This window comes from Gymnogyps californianus, chromosome 5 (assembly GCF_018139145.2).
Source record: "Gymnogyps californianus isolate 813 chromosome 5, ASM1813914v2, whole genome shotgun sequence".
NCBI classification, from domain to species: domain Eukaryota; kingdom Metazoa; phylum Chordata; class Aves; order Accipitriformes; family Cathartidae; genus Gymnogyps; species Gymnogyps californianus.
Window position 1 is genome coordinate 40,955,281 of NC_059475.1, and position 18,732 is coordinate 40,974,012.

General features: G+C 38.8%; 1 protein-coding gene across 2 annotated transcripts in view; it reads right to left on the minus strand.

Moving 5' to 3' along the window:
* The window catches only part of STRN3 (striatin 3), a 67,552-nt gene extending 49,104 nt beyond the window's left edge, over positions 1–18,448 (minus strand). For both annotated transcript variants that reach the window (XM_050898434.1, XM_050898433.1), the window contains exon 1: positions 18,034–18,448. In XM_050898434.1, coding sequence (XP_050754391.1) covers positions 18,034–18,363 — 330 coding nt within the window. In that variant the 5' untranslated portion in view covers positions 18,364–18,448. The remainder of the gene's footprint in view (positions 1–18,033) is intronic.
* Positions 18,449–18,732: the final 284 nt, after the last annotated feature.

Here is an 18,732-nt window from a genome sequence, read left to right on the forward strand (position 1 = left end):
GGAGAGCTAGATTCGATATGATTTATAACTATACTGATGATTAAAGACTGACTGGCACTAAAATTGGGAAACAAAATGGCACAGAACAATTTGGTACTCACCTTCCTTCCCTCCCTCCCTCCTTGCCTCCCAGTTACGACAGAACTCTTTCCATTGTCTTAAACCAATTTGTAAGTCCCCAGGCTGATACTAAGAGGAGCAATCCTCCTCCTCCTCGTATTTCTGTTCCCTCTACTGTGCTGACTTAGCTGCTTCTGCTGCCACACATTAAGTCTACTGAGGAAATCATTCTATTTATTTTTTACTCAGTTCTGAATTACATCAGTTTCCTGATCCTACTCTGTATAGCCATGGGAGTACTTAGGCTGGCACAAGGGATGCAAACAGGATACTGAAGTAACAGCTCCTTTCAGTGACAACATGGTCTTAGATCAGCCTAAACTGACCACGATATCATAACCTGCATGTCCAGGGCAAGAGAGTTGCAAAAACAAGAGTAGAGAGACTAAGAACATCAAATACAAGACAAGTATTAACTCTTTTGAATTACAAATTCAATCAAAATGTATTTTTAAAAGTGTATTAGCAAGACTGATTCTCAAGGGGGAGAACACACGTTATTTTACAGAACGTGTACAAAACACTAGTTCTGTCAGCAAAAATATGGCCTCCCATGGCTTTAAAAAAAATTCAGCTGAATTTACTTATGTACAGATTCTGTTAGAATGTTTTTCCTCACAGATAGGGCTATGCTTCAGATTCTTCAAACAAGCTCAACTAGGAGCCTCTTTTTCAGGGCAGATTCCTCCTCTTCTACCAGCCTGTCCATTTTCATATTTAGGGTATTTTCACAGATCTTTGAGATCCACTATCTTTCTACAAAATTCAGTGACACTTGATAACTCTGGGCCCCCTCTACACCTTGGCCCTCAGCTGTAAATAAGAGTACCACCACATGAACTTGCTCAGTTTTATTATGAAAGTGAATTTAGGGAGCTCTGAGCAGCAGTTAGAGTGACAGATACTTTGTATTTGTGCAATGATGCATGAAATAATGCCTGAAACTAGGCAAGATAAAATACAAGGATAAAAAGAATTACTGAACAGCTACTTGAATAGTAAGGATCCTACGAAAAAGAATTGTCTGAGGTTAAATAACTACAGAATGCACATATAGAAGTGGACAAATAAAAATTCTAACATCTAATATTCTAGACTTTGTAAACTTAATATTATTTTAATGGTGTGTTGCATTTCAGACATACATGCACTACATTTTGTAGTTGGAAGGGTTTTTATCTTTTAAATAGGAAGTCTGACCATGTACAAACCAGGCAATAGTCTTTCACCCAACAAACTCCAAGATCTCAAATAAGAAACTGAAGTTTTCCTTGAACGGTAGAAGTAAATCACTGATTACACTGACACTCCACATCCCTAGCATGCAATTACACTGCTTGATCAAAGTGTAACAGAAGATTTGAAGTTGTTTACTAGAGAATTTCCACATAACTTTAAATTATTAAAAATACTGCATTTCACATAGAAGTTGATAAATCAGAATCTAAAGAAAAAATGTTTTCTGGGAAGAAAATGAGGATTTCCCCCCCCCCCCCCCCTTCTTTTTAAAGAAGCTTGAAAGGTCCTAAAACTTAAGAATTATTGCTCTACATTTTATACAGCACTACCCATAATAGCAGCATTCATATTAAAACTGCATTTTATTGCCTCAACTGCACAGAGAAGCCTGACTTAAAGACAATCTTTACGTTGATCAAATGTATTTCTCTTAGCCGTTGAGGACAAAGGAGGAAAGTTATTGCAGCATTTTGGGCAGGTAAAATTGCATGTGCAACCTAAAGGTTATATAACAACTACATATAGGATTTCATAGTCTTATTTTATTAATAAATCCTGATATGCAGTATTTGAAATATCCGTCCAACACCTCAAACCTAGCAAAACATATCAAAGGGAAGAAGAGGCATGAAACCTGAATGGTAAAGCATGTTAAGACTGATTAAAGGACTTATCTTATGCTGTTGAAACACTAACACTTTCCTGTACAATTCAAACAATCAAATTCTAATGGATTTACCAATACAGGAACACACTCAGTAAGTGAGTATACTTTCTTTCTGTTTCAGTTGTAAACACTGTTAACTCTCAGACTCTAGAAGAGTATTTTGAAAAAACTCAACTATATGTAAAGCAATGCCAGCTGCAATGCAATGCTTGTGTTTTGTTTTTCTGAAGTCCATTCAGACTTCTAGAAGGAAGGAAGGAAAGGCCTGCAGTATTTTTGAAAGAAATGCAATACACTGAGGCAGCTTGAATATACATACCCAGTGCACACATAAGTGTATGCTTATCCTACTAGGGCATGTCACAAAACTCAAAACAATAGTAAGAATTTTTTAAAAAAAAAACATTTTGTTTTAATCACAAGACTATCGTCACACAAAAAGACTAACCTGATCTTCATTTTTAGATGTTTATTATGCCGAAGATGAAGCAGAACAGTTTTGGAAACTAAAAAATACTGGGGAGGTGGAAGATTTGACGCATAACAGTAATTTAAGAGCGGACAGACCTGTGTAGCTACTAATGTTCTAGTTCCCATTCACAAAAGGGAAACTGAACATAGAGAAGCCTTCACCTTCAGCTTTCAACAAACACAGTCTGAAACTTCATCTCATTCAGAACATCTAAACCGTCATGCGTGTAAATGCATTAAGCATTTAGAAGAGTTTTAGTGTATCCTTACAGACCTTATTACGTCTATACATTTATTACAATTACAATTAATTCTTAAACTGTCAACTGAGGACTGAAAGAAGATACCTTGACTATTTTATATATAAAAAAAAATATATATATAAAAAAATCAATCTTTATTTTGCAAATTAAAGTCTCAAGCAAGATTCTCTCTCTAGTAAGCTGTACAGTGAGATAGGTGTCACTGATCATATCAGGATCATACGTGTTTCAAAGATATACCACTTTTAAAGATCCTGTAGAATAAAAAATAATTGGAAGACTGAAAAAAATTAGAAACACCAGCTCTCATATGTTAACAGAGAACCTTTACTTCATAAAATAAGCCCAGGTTAAAGATGCGGAAAAAAAGATTTCAACAACTAGTTAACACTAGTGTACATTTGAATAACATTTGCAAACAAATAAGATGATTTTCTATGTAACCTTATGAACAGTCAGTTAAATATCAGGTCAGTAACTACTGCACTTAAAGTAGCAATGGTATTAAGATGTTTCCTGAAGGTTCCCTTTTTTCTAGGTCTTTTCCATTTGAGCTGATGATCATGTCTTGCTCCTCAACTGATACTTTTTTCAAAGACTCATCTGATCACTTTCTGATTGCTTTTCAAAAGGGATTCCTAACCACTAGAAAAGTGACATCCTTGAGCAACTGTCCCACAAGTGTGGTAGACGCAAGAAACCCAGCTAGCTCTAAGGAGCAATCTGACAGGTTAATGACACAACTGAGAGATACAAGAGAATTTACTCATCCCCTTCAGTCCTGCAATGGGTATGGCAAAGACTAGGCTTGCAAAACTCTCTTGTTCCCTGAATTTGTCCTTCCTCTTTTCCACTACCACCATAATACCCCCAGTCATTCAGATTCAAAAGTTTGCTTCTTTTCACTACAGGGCCAAGTACTGTCAAGTTTCATCAGCTTCTTTGAACAACTTACAGAAAATCCAGCCTTCAATTTCCTCCTCTTCAATGCTAGGGTCAAACTCCTAAGCCACAACTTAAACTCAGTATAAGATTGCCTTCATTCTGTCACTATTCTTTACCAGAATTTTTTCATGGAATCCTTTTTTCTTGCGCTAGGATTTTTAGCCACTCCCCTAACCAATATGGTATTCAGGAATACTAGAGTAACAAAACTCACACAACTCGTGGATGTCTTTTTAAAGACTAACACCCTCTACATTTCACGGTCTGGAAACTAAGTAAACCAATTGTCCATAGACTTCTATCCAGTACACAGAAGCCAGCAGCGGGGGGGTGGGGGGGTGGGGTGTCAAGTGAGACTACAAGTTCAAAAAAAGTTAGAAGCCACTAAAAACAATGGATTCAAACTCTGTTACAAAAAGCATTCTCCTCAAAGACTAAAATGTACATGTCTAAGAATCAGAAACTAAATAAAACAATTTTTTTGGAATAACAAATGTAAATGCCTTAGAAGTTTATCATTCATTGACCATTCTTGTACTCAAGTGTTCTTTATGCAACAACAGGCTTCTAAAATTTTGTTTCAGTTAAAAACTTAGAAAATACTGAGCACAATTTAATTTATAAATAAGTTTTTCCTTTCAACTTCAGTCCCAAAGGCAATCCTTCAGAAAAGTAAGTTCCTGCCTAGGAATTTTTAAAAGAACTGTCATCTTCCTGGAAGAAGATTCTATTCTATAAGACTGAATGATTACATTAACTTCAGGAAAAGTGAAGTTAATCTGGTCATTATCATCAACATACTGTAAGAGAACTACTAAAATGCTCCATGCCACAGTGTCAGAATATCAGCCACTGTCCCTATATGCCAGCTCTCCTTCTCCCCGCACACCTGACAATTTCTGCAGGCATTTTATTTTAGCATCATTAAAGACTCCTCCACTACCAAATCTGCATTTTCTTTTGCACCTCACATGCAAATCATCACAAACATCAGCAATCTAAGCAGACCCACGATCGAGCAAATTTTAGCTGAAAGCCATTAAACAGCCGTAATTATTTCTTTAATCAACTGGCAGTTAACAGGAGGTACTAGATCACCTAACCAGACACAAATGCTGATTTTGACCTCAAAAAATGCTCACTCATTTTTACCTCCAAGTTATTCTGTCTTCACCAATATCAATATAATTCTACTGAGAAATTACAATCTTTCCATTCAAACATCAAATTGAACTCCATCACTCAAGACAATTAAATAGCCAAGTAAAACATAAGCAGTATTTCTTACTACTTATAAACACTTACTATTCTATGAAGAGTCTGGATAGCATTTCAACTGCATTCCTTTAGCAGGCTGAATAATCTATGAAACATGTTTGAACACAAGCTCCCAAGACTCTGAAGCAGTCATGTTTCTAATAATAAAGCTCTGCAAACAAACGTAAACTAAACCAAGTTATCTTTATAGTTAGGACTGTTTGAAAACATAAGTATCCTTCCTCAAGAAAGTATGTACTTCCTGAAGATCAAGTCACATAAAATAAAACTAAGAATCCTACACCTATTTTCTTAACTGACTTGCTATGGGACTTCAATTCATTTCACATCAGTTTTTCCAATAAATAAGAATATTAGTGTTCACATGCCTTTTACAGAAAAAAGTTAATATAGGATGTTAAATAGTTTTACATATCAACATATTGTCACTTTCAATGGGACTACAGAAAACTGCAAGAACCTGAGTTATGCAGTTTAATCTGCCAATACATAACTTGGTCGATGCCAAAATTTAGCACAAAATACATCCTACATTCATCTCCAGTCAGTGTTTCTTCATCAAACCACCTAGCAGGTCTCTGCCACAATATTCACAATAGCACAAATAGCAAAGTTAGCTTTTGTTAATGTCCAGAATGGATTGCTGCTCAAAGCCTCTCACACATTACCAAACGAAGCAAAAGGAGTATACAAGGCGGGGGGGGTGGGGGTGGGTGGAGAAAAACCTCCCAAATTTTTTTATCATTTAACACAGCAGAGCTTGAGAGCATCCACCTAAACAAACCAGTTTCCTTAACATGTCTTTCACGGGCCTAGTACTTTCACTGTCTCAATAGTTTTTATGAAGTCACACAATCTTTCACAAAATATTGGGAATAAATAGATGACATAATAAACATCCTGTGTTTTTGCAGACTCAATGCTACATTCTTTCTTTGCCACATAGAGCAGCCAAAAATTAGTATTTTTTTCACAGATGAAAAGAAATTCTTATTAGACTACTGTTTGGTAAGAAATTATTGAAGTTTTGTATTTTTAAAATCAATTAAGTCATGGTATTTTCCAAATGTCTGTGCTGGAAAAAACCCACAACACAATTGCAACACCAGTGTCAAAAGCTGAACTCTTGCCAAAAATATCAGCTATCAACTGTAAGTGCTCCCTCCCTCAATTAACAAGACTGTATATAGTATTTCCTATGTAAACTTTCTGGTTTGGAACATTTTGTATGTTATTCCAGTATGAAATGCTTAAGGGAAGCAAAGCTTGTGAGCAGTATCTTCTCTTTGGACAAACTAATGAAAACAGACACAGACAAGCTTGTGGACAAGCCAGAGTCCAATCACCAGGTTCGATAAGCAATAGCAAAATACACCATAACCACAGATTAGACTGTGTTTTAACCACTTGAGAAATACTCTTGACCATCACAGCTATGACACCACAGAACAGCAAGTATTCTGAAGACATTTAGCATCATCATAGATGTCAGTTTATTCATTAAATGTTCTATGTAAAGTAATGCTAAAAGAATCCCTAAAAAATTTTCACTCGACCTTGAAGTCTCTGAAGTACTTTTCTGCCCAGACCCAAACTCTCATATATATTTACCCATACCACAATAATCAGAGACTCAAAATAAAGTGTTGAACATGCTTGTAGCTTTATATATTACTGAAACACAGACATAAGGGTGCTATAGACAGGTCTGCAATTTACACACAACACTATGTAATGGTTCTAACTTGCAGCATAAACTGATTGCAAAACACAGACTACAGTGCACTGCAACCAGAGCAACTGTAAGAGAACTTCTTAAAGAAAGGTCAGGATTGTTTTGCAATTGGGAGTCTTAGAATTTACACTGGAAGGGTTCTTGTACATTTTCTTCTGATTTTAATTTTTCAAGAACAGCTTCTAGCCCTGGACAGGCATATTCAACAACCCACCAACAAACTACTAAACTACTGTACTTTGATACTGGCTATCAGTAATCTGATTAGGTCCCTATTTTAGTTAATAAATGAAAAGGTCATTGCCTTTTTTAGCAGAAACTAGCTATGCTGAGTACATTTCACCTATTACAGTACAGATAGTGCTGGCTTCCTCTTCATTTAAGACAGCCATTCAATACTGTGAATATGCAAGATTAATCTACAGTACTCTCATGATCAAATTCCTGCTTACTACTGCAGTTTTCTCCGTAATTGGATTAGAAAACACAAAGCCAAAGGAGTGATACTGAAAATAAGCAAACCATGCATTTGTGTGGCTGTATGTATTTATATACACACACTCATTTTACTGCAATTTAATTTGGAGAATATGCTTTTTCTATCCAAAGTAGGCAATATATAGCACTTTTTATTTTCAATCATATAATTAAGAGATTCATGTGTGACTCAAAGTCAAGCTGCTGGAGACTTAGTTTTACAGAAGAGCTGTGCAGTCAACTAAAAATACATCTATAAATTCTCTGTCTTCCAGGAGGAAAACAATAGTCTTCTAGCTTCTCTAACAGGATAACTGGAGTGGGGGAACCTAGGAAAGCATGTTTTCGAACTAACAATGATGCAAGTAAAATTCATTTAAAAGACAAGCAGATCAATTAAAGCAGTCTGACATTTAGATAGACCATATTTCATTCAGTTACCTTTGTACTGAATCAAATGTTTGACTTAAGATTTAAAACAAAAAAACAAACCCCAATGAAACAGAAAATAAGAAATAAAAAACAAACCCCAACAAAACAGAAAGAAAGAAATCCCCTAGTTCCCTCAGTAGCTTATTCCAAGGGTCCAGTTCTTCATTTAAGTATGATGCCTTGAGAAAAAGCATGGAAAGAACATATAAACTTAACAGCAGTAGATTAGACTACAGAGTAATAGATGGCTTATTTTGAATCCATTTATATTTCTTCTGTGTCTTCATGTAGAAAGGATTCATAATTTTTCATTGTACAAAAATTACTTCAGTATGTTTCACACTTGTTGCCTTGATTATTTCTTCGGCTATTCTACCAAAAAAAAAAAAAAAACCCCCAACCAAAAAAACAAACCACCCCAAACCAAACAAACCACCACACAAAAAAACCCCAAAGCAGTTACCCAACTTCACACATCTATCTGTCACACTATCTACATCCGCTCATTGGGATAATTTTCTTTTTTTAAGGTGAAGTTCCAGTCTACTGTGTCATACCCCTCAAACTAAACAATTTTCTACTTTAAATTAAAAAGCATCTGAATACGTCTAAAACCCAGGGAGGCATCTAATAAGGTTACCTCTCAGACTTCTTTTTGATTAGCCAACAAGACTGAATTCTCAAGTCTGATCACTCTTCAAGATGTTATTTCCAGCCTTCCATTTTTTTTATGTCAATTTTTCAGCATTCTTTTCAAAATTACTACTAAAGAATGGGACATTATATTGCAATGTTGACCTTGTCAGTTCTGCACAGATCACAAGACAGAAATCACTTCCCAATTTCTATATTTATAGCTCCCACTTATAAAGCCACAGATCATTCAGGGGTTTTATGAATTTCTTTTAGCAGGAAACTCACAGCAGTCCTGGAGGAAAGCAACTCAGCATGTTTATTTCAGCACAAGTTCATCCTCAGATGCAGTTTCTCATTCTGTCAGTATCATCTATATTTTCTACATTTCTCCTAAATGCATGAACCTTGCAAGTAACATCTTTTAAAAACCAAAAAATAGTTACACATCTTGGCCCACTTCTATCTGAAAAGGTTCACGTACAGTCTTTTAAATGGCTGGACATTTTTTGGAACACATCTAAGCTCGTAAAAAAGTTTTCTTTCCAAGAAAGTCACCACTACAACCAGTAACACTAATTATACACTGATGGTAACACCAAAACACAGTATTCAAATTTGATTAAGACTAAAAATATCTTTACTGTCAGCATCACTATACTGGCACATTATTCCATTAAGATGAAGTTACATTGTTAAGTTATACAGCTAATCATGAAGTGCCACCGTTAGAGCTTCGTTAGACACTTAATACTAAACAGAACTAAGAATATTAAGCTCATTCTCTTTTATTATTACTAGCAGTTGTAGTACAAGAGCACAGAAATCACAGTGAAGTTGTACACTTTGTAGCGTGGCAGATCCTTACAATCACTATAGAGGAGAAAGGGAAGGAAAAATTGCAGCACGGCAAACATCCCCAAGAACATACACTTCCTTTCCAAAACCAGGAACATCTATTTATTATTTAGGAATATAGAAGGGGAAAGTATAATCCGCAGCAGACTGCGAACACAGTGACCTGAACTGACCTAGACTGTTCTAGTGATGAATACTCAGGTCAATGTTCATCAGCTGCAGGTCAGTAACACACGTTCCCAAAGAACAGACAGAAGAAAGCAAAAACTACTGAAGTGTTAGAACTAGAATATAAGAAGCCATCTATATGTACATAATACAGTATTACAGAGCTTAAAGAGCTTTGCATCATTAATGCAATGGCCATGTTGACAATAACAAAATGGAATACAATCAAGTTCATGGAAATAAAAGTTATGAAAAACAAAAGACTAAGTTAAAATGCAAGTGTATAACGTAAAGTGTTTTAAGGGAGGCATCACAGACAGTTGACGAGGAATGGCTATTTTGCACCTCCTAAATGTTAATCTAGCCTCCTCGCACAGAATAGTGCCAGCACTCTCTGATTTACACCACTTTATCAGAGAGTTAATGCAGCCAGTAGTCCTGCCTTCTACCAATTCAACTGTACAAATCTTGCTAAAGCTATGAAACAGAACAGGTCTTATAAAACTCATAAACATGTTTACAGGTTCTCCTTGAATACTTCTGAGAGTTCTGTTTGCCCAAGCAGGATCTTTTCCTTTCCCAGGGTCTCAAGGTGGAACCCACAATTCTGTTCCTGCACCCTGGGGTCCATGAGTTAAAGCACCTTATCCTCAAAGAAAGCAAACAATTATAGTTTCACAACTCCTGAATCGCCAAGTGTTTTAAAGAGTTAAACTCATCTGGCTTGTTACCATTTCTTACTCCCTATTTTGATATACTGTGATATCTGAAATACAAGCTAAGGTACTGAAGCGGTCTGCTAGTAAACTTAGTATCAAGCAAGAGATCATAATATTCATCTGGAAAATTGTATTTTGAGATAAAAATCATTTTACATAGAAACAAACCACAGTTTTGAGTTAAATACTAGAATCAAGCATTCTCCAGCTTCTTACAGTGGTCGTTGGTATAAAGCCAAGGGGGTTTTTTGTTTGTTTTTTTCTTCTAGAAGGGGTATTATAGGATCATCAATATCAAATTTGGCAGCAGTTAAGGAGTGACCACATTTTGGGTGAAGAGAAACCAAGGTGAGCAAACAGAAGAAACTTTACAGCAAGCAACCCGTTAAAAAAAAAAATCAGAAAGAACTTCAGGCATCTGGAATTTCTGAAGTTCGTTCCCTGTTTCAGGATCATTTCAATTAGCGTTCAAAGAAGTACAGTTTTTCAGAATGTTACAGCCAACATACACAGGATTTATCAACACAAATATATGCATAAACATGCACAATACCTTCAAAAAGGCTAAGAATGCACTCCATCTCTCAGTAACATTGACTGGAATTTATCCTGAACCCAGAAGAATGTATTTTTACCCTTAATTGCTAGCAGCAGGTTACCTCTAATCAGCCATTTTTATGAAAATCCTAGTGGCAGAAAAAAGTACAGACTGCTTGAATTCACGCTGTATGTTCAGGATTGGTCCTGAAGAACAGCCAACTTCATAATTAGCTCTTAATACCTGTTGGAGTTGCACAAATGAAGGCAGAAGATATCATTAAACTCAATATCCTGCTGAGCCATCGCTTAGGATAATTCAAGAAGAGTCTGAGTGACAAAAAATAACAATCAGATACGCAAACAAAGCTCTTGCAGGTCATACATTTGTCCTAAAGATTTGTTAAATCAATGGAGGATCCAACTTCCCTAGCCACTCTCTTCCACAATTAGGAAAAAAAAGATCATTATCACTTTCTCCCAACTTTCTAAATGACAAAGGATGAAGAACACCTACCACTATCTCAAAACCTACTTTTGGTGTGAAAGAAATTATTATACCACCAGATACTTCACCCCACCAAAAAAATTCACCAAAGTGAGGTTTCTCAAAGAGCCATTAAATATGCACAGGCACGATGGCAATGAAACTAAGAAATAAAATAAATGTCCAGTGTTTAAAAAAAAAAAAAGTAATTCTTCACCAAGAAGTGTTATATAATTTATCTGCCACATACTTTTAGGCTGTGTCTAAAAGAAAACCTCACCAGAGTAACTGTTACGAAATAACAGTTCCGTGCACTGCTTCTAAGTAAGAGTGACTTTATTCCAAATAATTATTTATGAAAGAGCAATTATTACACAGTATAAACACTTTTATTCTGAGTGTTGATAGAAGGGAGTTATTTAGGAACAATATTCCAGAAAAAATTACACAACTACTATACTGGTCAATATCTTCCCGTACATAAACCTCATAGCTATCCAGGTATTTCCTCTTTAATTTCTACATGGATCTTTATGTAACTCAATGTCCTGCATTCTTTTATTGTGTTTTGCCTCTATGAGGTGAATACTGCAAGAAAATTATATAGAAATGTTAAAGATCTAAATCAACTGTTTAAAAAATAAAATTGGAAGAACGGGGCATAAGCAGAGAAGTGAAAACACTGGGGTTTTTTGATGAACACACTAATCCTTTAGAGTCACAAACAGTATCTCAATTTTATAGTGAAAGAAATGAAATATTAACGACGTACCTACCTTCTTTTTGTAGGAGAAAATCTCCTTATTCCTATTTACTTTGAACTATGTCAAGAAATCTCCTTACTTCAAATTTGTGTGCGTATCTTTTAGGGTAAGCTCTGCTATATAGCAGCCACCTTTTAATTTACAATCAGGTCTTCCCTGTATAGGTTATTCATCCACAAAAAGGAAGCAGCTCTGCACATTTTCAATTTGGAAGTCTTGCCAAGAAGCCTATGAGGAAGGCAGGATTTACCCATACACACACAGAACAACAGACTTTCAACCTTCAGTAAACAGGCACCTAAAGTTCCACCAGAGGCTATCTGCCTCTAATGCAGTTGACTAAACAGCTTATGGAAAGCCACAGTAGGGAAACCCTTGATTATGTCTAATTGCCCTCTACCCAAAATACACAGAACTCTCAATTCAGTGCTTTAAACTGCAAAAGGGACTTAACTCTACAAAATATGTAGCTGTTTTCACACCATTAGCTTAGAAAAATGATTAATGAACAGAAGTTTCTGGTTTTTAACTTCTATATGTACGCTATTTTATATTGAAAAAAGTTTCATTATAAAACGAATCTCCTAAATACTTAAATACTCTACTACGTGAACAAACATTATTTATTTGTACAAAGAGGTACTTCTACACCCCTGCTACAGCAAGCGCCTTAACAGTTTGCACAAACAGAAGTTAGCCATTTCAGATGCATATATTACCCACTCACCTCATGGCATTTACAAGTATCACAAATAAAAACGTCGATCAACTTTTTACAACCTACTTAATTTTATTTTCAGTCAGTGTTGATTAACTATCCTTTGGTTTTTTTAAGGACTGCTTTAGTGGTTAGTTAAGCTTAATTTCATAATAAATACTGAGATACACCTGTAAGACCCAGTGAAATAGCAGTTTATCAATTACGCATATTTTCCAACTTCAACCATCTAGAATGCAATCAATAAACAATGCATGTAGTTAAAATACACTGTGCATTTCACAACTGCAGCATCTGCATTTCCTGCCTGTAACCTTTGCATGTTCTATCACAATTAATGCCCCCGATATCAATCAGAGTTTGTTATTTAAGCAAAACAGTATCAAAACAGCACTAAGTGTACTTTGAAACAATCAAACCAAAGCATTTCAAAGCTAACTTATTGGTCATGAGAATATAAGAATGCCTATGCCTGGTCAGACCAACAGACCACCAACCTCAGTATGCCACTTCTAACCACAGACAAACAGGCAGCTCCATGGGAGTAGCATAAAAACAGAATAATAAACCTCAGAAAACATTCCAAATCTCCAAAAACTTGTAAATCAAAAGTATCCTCAGCCAGAGGTGGTATCTTTGAATTTAGACACCCCCAGGGACTCTTCTTCCATGAACTCCTCCAAAGACTTTTTGACCCAAGAACATTTTAGCATCTGCAATAGCCCCCTGCACAAAATTCCACTAATTCCTGAGAAGCCAGGGGTTTTTTTAAATACTTAATTTTACTTCATGCTTCCTAGCTGCTGACTGAGACACACTGATTCTTTCCTTAACAAACTAATGACCATTCTACAGTCCTCATAACTGCTTTCACTTCCAATCTATCATCAAAACAAATTATTTGCTCGCCAAAATCAAGGTAAAGTCTATGCTATCAGAAGAATTAATTGTTCCTCCAACTTTGAGAAACGTTCCCAACATTATCCCCCCTTCAAACCTGCAACAAAGTAAAACAAGCTACATATAGCCAAATATTTCAGCAATCGATTATTGTTACACTTTGTAAATGCTGAAACACTGCATGAGTGTAGCTGCACTCTGAACATGGCCTCATCTACTGCATATTAACACATTTACATATGTTTACATATTTACAATTACATGTAAAGTACCTAATTTAGATAATCACCTCAAATCTGAAAGATTCCCAGGAAGACACACAACCTTATTATGTTAATTTTTTTAAAAGAATGTCCTATTGGGATGTAATTCTGCAATATTTATGAGGTTCCCAAAGTTGATAAAATTCCTTTAATGAGCTGCTCCCCACCCCGCAGAAGGGGAGTGGGGGGTGGGTGTGGAAAAGAAGAGAAGCATGCAAGTAAAATCTGCAATCTGTGGGTTGTTTGGTTTGGTTTTTTTTTTTTTAAACACTTACCTAAAGAACACCAAATGCTCCCATAATGTCACTGAATAGTTGGGAAAAAGAGCATTTGTAAAATTAGATAAACTAGGAACTTTAGTTGTATGTCACTAAAACTGTCATTTTATATGATAGAAAATGTATTAACAATCATATTAATCTTTACACATATTTGAGTTACCTAAAAGGATGTATACTGTTTATACTGAAATTGTACATACTTTGTTCTGAGTATTTATGTTTCTTAATTATTCTTCCTATTCATTAAAACATGTGGAAGTAGCATCTACTGTTAACTCTCCCTCAACACATTCTTGTGTGATTTTGAAGTATCAGAGAGTACTCAATCTCATTTTTATCTAGTTCAGAAAACATGAAGAAACTGCACAACTGAGACTTTTATTCCAGCCAAGCATTATCAGCCTGTAAGCCCCAAAATAAAGTGGAACTCTATTGATTTCCCCCCCAAAGTTGCAAGTTTTTCTACGATACTCCTTTTTGACACAACTTTATCTTCCTTCTCTGACAGTTTCTGTAGTGCATCTCCAAAGTGTTTTCCCACCCACATTTCTTTTTCTCTTGTGAGACTACGGAGCCACTTACCTCCTAAAGGAAACAATTATTTCTAACAACTACATAACATCCAACAATATGGGCTTGCTGTAACTCCTCTAAAGTGCATAAATGTCTTAGAAAACACAGACTGAATTTATCTCAGTATAACAGCTACTGACATCAAGGTCATTACATGGCCAGATCAAAGTTACAGTTACAATTACACAACATTGTTACAGTGAAAATCATTCTTTTAGTTCACAGAATAGAGAACAGATCTGGCCTATTACTTCAAGCGATCAACAACACACTCTGCAAGGCCAGACTATTTCCTTTCAACACAGCAGTGAGTAAATGCTAAAAAAAGTTACTGTGGCAGCCAGTATTACAAGTGAAAGCAAAAAAGTGTACTACGGTTCAAGTACTGCACTCCTGCTATTTGATGTTTCTGTATCTGATACTGATTTGCACACAGATTCGGCAAATAATTATGCTGCTTCACTTGTGCACACAGACAAAACAGCCATGCACCTGAATAGTTGGAAAAGATAGTATAAAATTATTAATATTTAAGATTCAAAGTCTAATGTGAATGTAGACTTAAGTCTACTGGTATAGGACTTCTTCAGATCCAAACGTTTGAGACCCTCTGTCTGTCATTATGGCTGTGCTATAAACCCCAGGACGATGAAGTAACATGTACTTTAATTATAAAAATGTGTCCCACAGACAGGTAGAACAATAGAATAAGAAGTTCATTAGACGATCCAAGAAAGAATAAACTGTTACTGCAGATCACCTCTCCCTGCATCATCACCCCTGTACGCAAAGAGCACTCTTACTAGGGGTGGGAAATTCTTCCAGTCACTTGAACTATACAGGAAAAAAAATGGGGTAGGTGGGGAAGTCACTCAGGAGTCCCATTAATTTCATACTGCAGATAAGGAAGTATCTTATTCTTTGGAAGCATAAAAGTCAGAAATGCAGAAGAGGTAAATAAAATCACACATATTGCTAAGTCATTTGGTTTTCCACATAGTTTTTATAAAGCATCATCTGAAAAGTTATCGAGTTAACTTAGAAAGAACTTGTAATTACCAGCACTTAGAAACAATGTTTAGAGAGTTTACTGTCATGTTGAAAGAAGGAAGAAATTACCTGCATGCGGAGCGTTGCATCTAAACCATCCAACTCTCATACTTCCATATTAATTATCTATTGTCATGCTATGGAATTTTTTTTATTTTTCCTTTCAACCCAGGAGGCCTCAATCATCAAAAACCTCACATTTGTACATAGTATGACACAGATGACTGACACTCTCAGCAGTTTCAATGGACAAAACTGGTGTCTGGGGTCCAAACTATTAAGGCTTTATTAGTCACAAAATATACTGCGGCTTTACAACTTGAGTTGTAGAACAACAGGAAAAACACAGGCCTTGTAAACACATCTCTTCCAAAAATATTCTTAACACATTCCTGTATCAGTCTTCACCACTGTACAGGTTGACATTTAAAATCCAAAGGTAATGCCCTCCCCTCCTTCTATCCTGGGCTTCCAAAGTTATAAAAAACCCCACCCTCATGCGTACGCACTGTGCAGTGACTATGCTGTCTCTGTCCCATGACCTGATGCACACATGAGGTAGAGTGAATCAACACATACATAGCCACGGTCAGAACTACTATAGTACCTTCAGAAATAAGCAACTGAAACAGTATGGCCATGGATGACAAACAGCAATTACAAACAAAAGCAGCAGACTTGGCAAGAACACATCACAGTGTCTAGAGGCCACATGAGTTCATAGTAGCACTTTTTCAGTCAGACAGAGCTTTCAAAGTCTCCAAACTGAGCTTTATGTTAGAGTATAGAATGCAGTACTTTGTTTTAAAGTAACAAGCTTATACATAAAACAAATATTTCAAGATGGTTTTGTTTGCTAATGAGTGGCACTAAGCAACTTATTTATAAACATAGTGCTATATTACTAAGACACTAGAGAAAACAAGAGAAACAGTCAATTGTTCTCTGCTAAAAATGCCCACCAACGTCCACCAAACTGATTTTAAAAAGTCATTCCACAAGGCTTAAAATGGTAAGACAGGCAGTAAGTGAAGGAAATAGTGAAACCTCTTCATTTGTTTCCCTTGGTGGTTTTTAAAAATTCTTTCTTGACTATAGTTGTAACAAAAATAGTGCAGATTATATGCTTATTACAGAGCTGAGAAGTTGTGAAAGAATTGCCCGGGCTCAGGTATAGTTTTTGGTTCTGAAATCTGAAAGTAAATACCTCGCAAATGTTGGCTGCTGTTGCAGCATGCTATTAAAAACTCTAATTATAGTGCAATTTGATGGAATGCCACTTCAAGACAGTAAACATTCACTCAATACAAAAATCACCAAAAATTCTTTGGAAGCAATAAAGTTTGTTAACTGTTATTGTCTACATTTCTGTCCTATAAAAGAATAATGGCTCCTATATGGATTCCTCACATTCAGTGGATTTTATAATCTGTACATAAACTTGTAATAGTCTATGCATGGTTTTATTTTTACATGCAAAAGTAATTAGTAGAGGTATTCTATTACTAAAAGCAAACTAACGGCAAGAGATCTATACTGGAACTCCAACACTTGCTCTCTACCCTTAAGAGTTATTCGATTTTTGCTCCTGAGATGAAGTTCATACTTTTATGTATATTAAAATGACCACGCTGCAGACCCATCAACTCCTCACTATTCTTCAGCAGTTGTTTCTCCCACACGAAATCTCCAAAGAAACGAGACAGAAGGAAAGCGAGCACACGCTCGACCTGTCTCAAACCAGAGTGCCTGGCCAAATCCTTTACTTGAGATTTACCTGAACACCCTTTCCTCGTCCTCCCCCTCCCCCTGCTCAGGTGGGAGGCACTCCGGCCTCTTCGCAACTCCCCCTTCTCCCCCCAAAGCAACCGCTCGCTGAGCTTCGGGGAGGCGCCAGCCCTTCCAGGCCCGGAGGCTCTTGCTCCCCGTAACCCGCACCCAAGGCTGAGGAGGCCGCCGGCCCGGAGAGCCCCGGAGTCATTGTGCTGAGGGAGATGATCGCAGCTGTCAAGGCGCAGCTCGCCCTGCCGCGGGCGGGCGGGGAGGAGGGTCAGCAGCCCCGCGCCGCGGCAGCGCCCGCCCGCCCTTCCCCAGCCGTCCTCCGGGCCCTGCAACGCGAGTACGGGCGAGAGGCCTGCGGAGCACGGGCTGCCTCCGGAGCCAGGAACCCAGGCGGGCGCCATGCTAAAAACCAAAATGGCTGCCCCAGGGAAAGGAGCCCAGCTCAGGCCGTGAGGGGCTGCGCCTCCGCCGGCCCCGCCGCTTCGCCCGCCGGCCCTCGCCCAGGTACCGTCCCCAAGCCACAGCGACCGGCTCGGCCTCAGGGGCCCAACGGGCTCCGCTCGCCCGGGCAGCTCTGCTACCGCACCTCGAGCGCGGCCCGGTCCCCGGAGCCCACCGAGCCGGTCCCAGCCCGCGCCTCGCTCCGCACGGAGCCCGCCCTCGCCCCCCATACCTGAAGCTCGGCCCGCTCCACCTCCCAGTGCGCCCTCTCCATCTCGAAGCGAGCCCACTCGTGCTGGATGTAGTGCAGGATCCCCGGGATGGTGTAGTGCTGGGGCCGGGACAGCTCGGCGGGGCCCGCCGCCTCCTGACCAGCCGGGGCCGCGGGGCCCTGGGGCTGCTGCTGTTGCCCTCCTCCTCCTCCTCCTCCGCCGGCTCCGGCCCCCACGCAGCCCCCACCCGACTGCAGGTTCATGTTCCCACCCGCCTGCGGCGGTGGCTGCTGTGGTCTCGGGGCGGCCGCCATCCCACCGCCTCCTCCGGCTCCGGGGTGCTCGTCCATTGTCTGTGGGGAGCCCTCCTCCTCGTCCCGCGGCGGGGGCCTGGAGCAGGGGCCAGGGAGGGGGTGAGCGGAGCTGGCTGGGGCGGGGAGGAGGGGGGCGGGCCGGGCGCGGGGAGGGGGGGGGGGGCTGCGCCGAGCAGTATCCGGGTGTCAGAGCAGCGCCGAGCCGCCGCCAGCCGCCATTACAGCCGCCGAGCCGTCGGCCCACCCACCCGCGGCCGGGCGGGGAGGGGAGGGGAGGGGGGAGCGGCGCGGCGCATGCCGGGAAATCGCTCCCCTCCGCCGCCGGCTTCCTCCTCCCGGACGGGCAAGGCGGCGGAGTGCGCATGTGCAGGAGGGGAGGTGAGCGCTGTGCCCCGGGGGCGGGGG